Here is a 7,832-nt window from a genome sequence, read left to right on the forward strand (position 1 = left end):
CACTACCCTAACCCTGATGTTCTACACCCTGCCATCTAACACACTACCCTAACCCTGATGTTCTACACCCTGCCATCTAACACACTACCCTAACCCTGATGTTCTACACCCTGCCATCACTAACACACTACCCTAACCCTGATGTTCTATACCCTGCCATCTCTAACACACTACCCTAACCCTGATGTTCTACACCCTGCCATCTCTAACACACTACCCTAACCCTGATGTTCTACACCCTGCCATCTCTAACACACTACCCTAACCCTGATGTTCTACACCCTGCCATCTCTAACACACTACCCTAACCCTGATGTTCTACACCCTGCCATCTAACACACTACCCTAACCCTGATGTTCTACACCCTGCCATCTCTAACACACTACCCTAACCCTGATGTTCTACACCCTGCCATCTCTAACACACTACCCTAACCCTGATGTTCTACACCCTGCCATCTCTAACACACTACCCTAACCCTGATGTTCTACACCCTGCCATCTAACACACTACCCTAACCCTGATGTTCTACACCCTGCCATCTAACACACTACCCTAACCCTGATGTTCTACACCCTGCCATCTAACACACTACCCTAACCCTGATGTTCTACACCCTGCCATCTCTAACACACTACCCTAACCCTGATGTTCTACACCCTGCCATCTCTAACACACTACCCTAACCCTGATGTTCTACACCCTGCCATCTAACATACTACCCTAACCCTGATGTTCTACACCCTGCCATCTAACACACTACCCTAACCCTGATGTTCTACACCCTGCCATCTAACACACTACCCTAACCCTGATGTTCTACACCCTGCCATCTAACACACTACCCTAACCCTGATGTTCTACACCCTGCCATCTCTAACACACTACCCTAACCCTGATGTTCTACACCCTGCCATCTAACACACTACCCTAACCCTGATGTTCTACACCCTGCCATCTAACACACTACCCTAACCCTGATGTTCTACACCCTGCCATCTAACACACTACCCTAACCCTGATGTTCTACACCCTGCCATCTAACACACTACCCTAACCCTGATGTTCTACACCCTGCCATCTAACACACTACCCTAACCCTGATGTTCTACACCCTGCCATCTAACACACTACCCTAACCCTGATGTTCTACACCCTGCCATCTAACACACTACCCTAACCCTGATGTTCTACACCCTGCCATCTAACACACTACCCTAACCCTGATGTTCTACACCCTGCCATCTCTAACACACTACCCTAACCCTGATGTTCTACACCCTGCCATCTCTAACACACTACCCTAACCCTGATGTTCTACACCCTGCCATCTCTAACACACTACCCTAACCCTGATGTTCTACACCCTGCCATCTCTAACACACTACCCTAACCCTGATGTTCTACACCCTGCCATCTAACACACTACCCTAACCCTGATGTTCTACACCCTGCCATCTCTAACACACTACCCTAACCCTGATGTTCTACACCCTGCCATCTAACACACTACCCTAACCCTGATGTTCTACACCCTGCCATCTCTAACACACTACCCTAACCCTGATGTTCTACACCCTGCCATCTAACACACTACCCTAACCCTGATGTTCTACACCCTGCCATCTAACACACTACCCTAACCCTGATGTTCTACACCCTGCCATCTCTAACACACTACCCTAACCCTGATGTTCTACACCCTGCCATCTAACACACTACCCTAACCCTGATGTTCTACACCCTGCCATCTCTAACACACTACCCTAACCCTGATGTTCTACACCCTGCCATCTAACACACTACCCTAACCCTGATGTTCTACACCCTGCCATCTAACACACTACCCTAACCCTGATGTTCTACACCCTGCCATCTCTAACACACTACCCTAACCCTGATGTTCTACACCCTGCCATCTCTAACACACTACCCTAACCCTGATGTTCTACACCCTGCCATCTAACACACTACCCTAACCCTGATGTTCTACACCCTGCCATCACTAACACACTACCCTAACCCTGATGTTCTACACCCTGCCATCTCTAACACACTACCCTAACCCTGATGTTCTACACCCTGCCATCTCTAACACACTACCCTAACCCTGATGTTCTACACCCTGCCATCTAACACACTACCCTAACCCTGATGTTCTACACCCTGCCATCTAACACACTACCCTAACCCTGATGTTCTACACCCTGCCATCTAACACACTACCCTAACCCTGATGTTCTACACCCTGCCATCTCTAACACACTACCCTAACCCTGATGTTCTACACCCTGCCATCTAACACACTACCCTAACCCTGATGTTCTACACCCTGCCATCTAACACACTACCCTAACCCTGATGTTCTACACCCTGCCATCTCTAACACACTACCCTAACCCTGATGTTCTACACCCTGCCATCTCTAACACACTACCCTAACCCTGATGTTCTACACCCTGCCATCTAACACACTACCCTAACCCTGATGTTCTACACCCTGCCATCTAACACTCTACCCTAACCCTGATGTTCTACACCCTGCCAGTAGCCATCTCACAGAAGACACTCAATGCTTAACACACTGGGTAACCCTGGCCTGCAGACACTATAGGTTTCCATTGACCCAGGTTTATTTGACAAAAGCAAATGTCGCAAAAACACCAATATTGTGACGTGGAAACGGCAGCTATAGGAGATATGTTCTAAAGATTGATTAGATTTTTTATCTGTTAGAGGGGTGGATTTGTCTTCTAACTTTATTGCGACAAATTATGGAAAGTGTGTTTTTCAAATAAATTACAATTGCCGAAAGAGTGAAGGTATGCGGGGGACGTGACATCATCACGTTACTATAAAGCTCCTCTCCATCTAACTCTAAATACCGTTTTTCTTGCAGAATCTATTGTTCAACAAGAAAAATGGTTTCTTTGCAGGATCCTTGTCCTGACTTTCAAGAACACCTGAATTGCTTTGCCTTTGCATTTCTGGTTGGCTGGATGCAAGTTTCACCATTCAATTATTTCAGTTTCACCATGGCACGGACTGTGGCGATTAGAATATGGCAAATATTAGTGAATTCGTGCATTCTATCCACGCTGGCTACCGAAGACATGAAACAGAGCGGTGGGAGGGAATACAGGCTGTCGCCAATTTATTAATTTCCAATTTACCTAAATGGATAATGGAAACACTTCAACCACTTCATTTTCAGTGTTTTTTTTGTTTGTTTTTTTATAGGTGTGACATAATTCCGTCCAGCTGTTTTTATCGACAATGGAAACGCTCAGTAGCAGGAAATTGTCCCATCTATTTTCTATGCAAACTTTCTAAATGTTGACAAAACATAAATCAGTGGACAGGTTAATGGAAACAGCTGTTGACCTGCACACTGCTAATGTGACTATCAAGTAGGGAGGAATGAAGCAAGAGAAATCAGTCTGACCAAAGACTGGGCCTAACTCAAAAGTGATTCATAATAATGTATTGGATGGTTTCCTAACATATCATTGAATAGGCCTATATCTGAATAGCGCTTATAAGTATTTTAGCATTATTTAAATCCAGTTGCAGAGAAGTAAAAGGTATAAATAACAGCTGATTGGACAATATTGACCAATGAAGTTTGCCAAAGAAATTAGCTTGACCTGGAACAATTATGCATAATGATCCTAGCAGCTTTTCAAGGACAGTGATATGTCCTCCATATTTGTTGGGATGGTCATTATTCAATTTAACATAAATAATGTATTTTAATAAATACTTTTGTTGTACACCAAAACATTTGCGGGAAATGTTTTTAAGCAATTCAATTATCATTAATTATTAGGCTGTTATCCTAAAATAAAAACCATTTTTTTATGAATTTGTCACAGACAATTGGATCATTTTTCATTGACACAATTCCCCTTGAAATATCTCATGTTATTGGCGCTGCATCAGAAGGCATAGGCTATGTCTGAAAATGGCACCCTATTCTCTATAAAGTACACTACTTTTGACCAGAGCCATAAAGACCTTTGTCAAAAGTAGTGCGCTACATAGGGAATAGGGTGCCATACAATAGGAGTGACTCTACAAAACACACCCTCTGCTGAAGTCTATTATTACTGGTAGAGTAGAACTGGTACTGGTAGAGTAGAACTGGTACTGGTAGAGTAGAACTGGTACTGGTAGAGTAGAACTGGTACTGGTAGAGTAGAACTGGTATTGTAATGTTGGTCTACTGCCCTCAAATTCAAATGTGGACCTCAAAGCCAGTTCCACTGTTCCATTCTTCCCCTCTAATCAGGGAGTGATTTAGACCTGGGACACCAGGTGGGTGTAATTAATGATCAGGTAGAACAAAAAAACAGCAGTAATCCAGAACTTTGTAGGGTAAGATTTGAATACCCCTGATCCCTTGTTACTGGTAGAGCTCAGAGTCTCTCAGGGAGAGGCCCTGCTGTGAGGATGATGTCATCGCAGGCTGCTCCATAACGTGTTCCACCATACCGTGTCCTCCATGTTGACCCAGCATCAGAGAGGAGTTGTTGAACTGGAGAGGAGTGTAGTTAATGTTACCAGGCCCAGAGTCACAGTGAGTTCTGTTGTACAGAAAACGGTTATTGTACTGAGATTGAGAGACGCCAGCACTGTTCCTCTGCTGAGTTTGAATGGGGCCTGTGGTTTTGTGCTGTGTGTGGTGGCTATTCTGGCTTGGATTCTCCAGCCCACTGTTCAGACTATTCCCCTGGCCCAGACCCGGTCCAGCTTGTTGGTGCTGGGTCATCTGGGTCAGTAGGCAGGCCTGCAGCTTCCTCTTGGCTCTCCAGCGGGCCACTCTGAGCCGGGTCTTCTCCCGTCTCTCCTTCACCAGGTCAGCTAATAGAGGCTGGGGAAGGTTCTTCTCCATCTCCCTCTGACGGTTCTGGCTCCTCCGCCTCAGCTCAGTTCGTCTCATTTTAAACTCCTCGTACAGACTCAGGTCCTTGGGCCACGGTCGCACCATCGGCCTGGGAGCAACTCCTCCCGACATGGACATCACTGCCTGGGACAGCCCATCTGAGGATGAAGAGGACAGACAACATGCAATTAGATCGGAGTAATAATAACTGCAAAAATCTCTGAAGCTGGAGACTCTTATCTCCCTCACTAACTTTAAGCGTCAGTTGTCAGAGCACCTTACCGATCACTGTACCTGTACACAGCCCATCTGAAATTAGCCCACCCAACTACCTCATCCCCATATTGTTATTTATTTTGCTCATTTGCACCCCAGTATCTCTATTTGCACATCATCTCTTGCACATCTATCACTCCAGTGTTAATACTAAATTGTAATTATTTTGCACTATGGCCTATTTATTGCCTTACCTCCATAACTTACTACATTCGCACACACTGTATATATATTTTCTGTTGTATTTTTGACTTTATGTTTTGTTTTACCCCATATGTAACTCTGTGTTGTTGTTTTTATCGCACTGCTTTGCTTTATCTTGGCCAGGTCGCAGTTGTAAATGAGAACTTGTTCTCAACTGGCTTACCTCGTTAAATAAAGGTGAAATAAATAAAATAAAATACAAATAATATTTTATTGAACAGAAGCATAGTGACCACAACAAAGCAGTATTTTGACTTGGGACATGGCTGTAGATTATAGAGTCACCATGTCTCAGGGAAATTGAACTCACATGAACAAGAGTCGGCTGAGGTGAAGGGTGTGTGCTCTGCTAAGGTCCTCTGGCCCTGCGGTGGACGGGGTGCTCTCCTATCCCTCTGGCTCTCAGAGGCTGCTATTGTCCTGTGACTGTCCAGGAGGAGGTTTCTCTGAGTCTGCCTGTCTAAAAGGTTGCCATGAGAGTTGAAGCCTTCAGCAGCCAGGTTTATCAGAAGGGTCTCCACCTCCTCTGGTTCCTGTTTGATACAGATGATATCCACCTCAGCTTCCTCCTCTTTCACCTGGAACTGGGACAGGGAGGGTGGCAGTACACTCCTGGCAGTCACGGCAGAGCAGTCTGCTCCGTCAGTCCTGGGTGGGGAGAGGACCAGCTGGGTCCCAGGGTCTGTGCTGGTCTCTGGTGGCTGTGTACTGATGGTCCACTCAGCCTCACACTCTTCTTCCTCCTCCCTCCTCTGGCTCTCATCAGACACCTCTGGGTCTAGGGGGGTTGGGTGCTCCTCTGGAGGGACAGAGAGGTAACATGGTGGTCAACAAACAAGGGGGGAATATACAGGGCTGTACTAGTTCAGGCAGGCCATCAATTTACATACACAAGCAAACACCGAATAAAACCCACATACAAACCCGACAAGATCTGAGACAAGACATTCTACCTTTCAAAGGTTCCAGATGCTCTGATGAACTATTCATTGCAGAGACAGTGGGTGTCAATGATGGGTCCTCCACAGCCTGGGAGATCATAGTTGTCAGATCATCGTGACTGTCAAAGGATGTTGATGTGGCCCTAACGGTTACCCTATTATCAGAGGGTTGGGTGGCCCTGACCAAGGTATCAGAGGGTTGGGTGGCCCTGACCAAGGTATCAGAGGGTTGGGTGGCCCTGACCAAGGTATCAGAAGGTTGGGTGGCCCTGACCAAGGTATCAGAGGGTTGTGAGGCCCTGACCATATTCTCAGAGGGTAGGGTGATGGTGACTCGATTCCTTGGCTGTAAGTTTCCATTTGTAGTGGGCATTTGGTTGTTGTTTGGAACCGTCCTTCTCGGCGGCTCTGGTAGACCCGAGGACAGCGCGGCCCCGGAGGAACCGTGAACTCTGCAGGGATCCGAATGGCCGAATCCTGTCCTGTGGTAGGTCTGATAAGTGGCAGCGTGCGCGTTCTCACCCAGAGCATTCATGTGCTTCCGCATTGTCTTCATCTGAGATCGGGATATCTCCAGCATCTGTCTTATGTTCTCCGTCTCTTTCTCTTTAGCTGCCATCTCCATCTTCAGCTCGTCAAATTTAATGCCGACCACTCTCAACATCTCCCCCAACACAGTCTCAACAGCGGCACTAACCGCTCTCTCTATAACGGTACCCATCTGGCCCCGCATTAGGGAAATTGTTAGACTGATATCCATTTTTGTAAAACTGCAATAACAACCTTTAAATGTGTTAATAACATCAGAGGTCAAATTTCATAGCTGTCCATCGTGAAATGTATAGCAAGCGATTGATTGTTGCTAACATCGAGCTAGCTAGCTACCCTCGTAGCAAGCGGAAAACCTGCTCCAGAGAGCTAACTAAACAAGACCATTGAATGTTTTTTCATTGTTTGTAAGTGATTAAATAGTAAAAGGTCCCTGGCTAATTTCGAACCCAAAAGATGTCAGAGAAACTTAAAATATTTAAACTTTTCCAGCGTCTTCGGATCTATGTAAACAAATATGTTTCCCTTTAATCGTTCCTGTGTTTCATCAAATATGTCCGATAGCATCGCCGGACTAGAGGTATAAGTTCTGAGCATGACCAGAAATGTTGACGGCCTGACCTAGGAAGTTATGCTAGGCTGTGCAAATCATGAACTCAGTAGGTTACAATACAATAATATTTGTTAAAATTGGACTGAATGTGGGTAGAAAGTAGAATTAGTCTCAAAGCCATATCGTTTTAAGAGTTATTGGCTGTAAAGCACAGTAATATATTTTGCTCTCAATGTAAGTAGGTAGGCCTATAACCCTGAAACATGGCTGTTGACTCCTATATTAGGTGGTGGGCCGTAGCAAGCCATCTGCTTTACTTTTCGAAATGATCGATCTCTGTCGAGAGAGCTGGTTTTTACATATTGTGTATGTTAATTTATTCTGAACAGTAGCGGTGTGTGGGTAAAATCACTGAGGAAGCCT

General features: G+C 45.5%; 1 protein-coding gene across 1 annotated transcript; it reads right to left on the reverse strand.

Annotated features, from left to right (window-relative positions):
* Positions 1 to 3,128: 3,128 nt before the first annotated feature.
* On the reverse strand, positions 3,129 to 7,382 carry LOC311143250 (uncharacterized protein). The gene is made up of 3 exons (XM_084179064.1): positions 6,320 to 7,382; positions 5,677 to 6,165; positions 3,129 to 5,044 (listed from the first exon to the last, which is right to left on the reverse strand). The coding sequence occupies exons 1-3, from the start codon at positions 7,065 to 7,067 to the stop codon at positions 4,407 to 4,409; spliced, it is 1,875 nt and encodes a 624-aa protein (XP_084035190.1). The 5' UTR covers positions 7,068 to 7,382; the 3' UTR covers positions 3,129 to 4,406.
* Positions 7,383 to 7,832: the final 450 nt, after the last annotated feature.

Source organism: Coregonus lavaretus (assembly GCF_964263955.1).
Source record: "Coregonus lavaretus genome assembly, chromosome: 16".
Taxonomy (NCBI): domain Eukaryota; kingdom Metazoa; phylum Chordata; class Actinopteri; order Salmoniformes; family Salmonidae; genus Coregonus; species Coregonus lavaretus.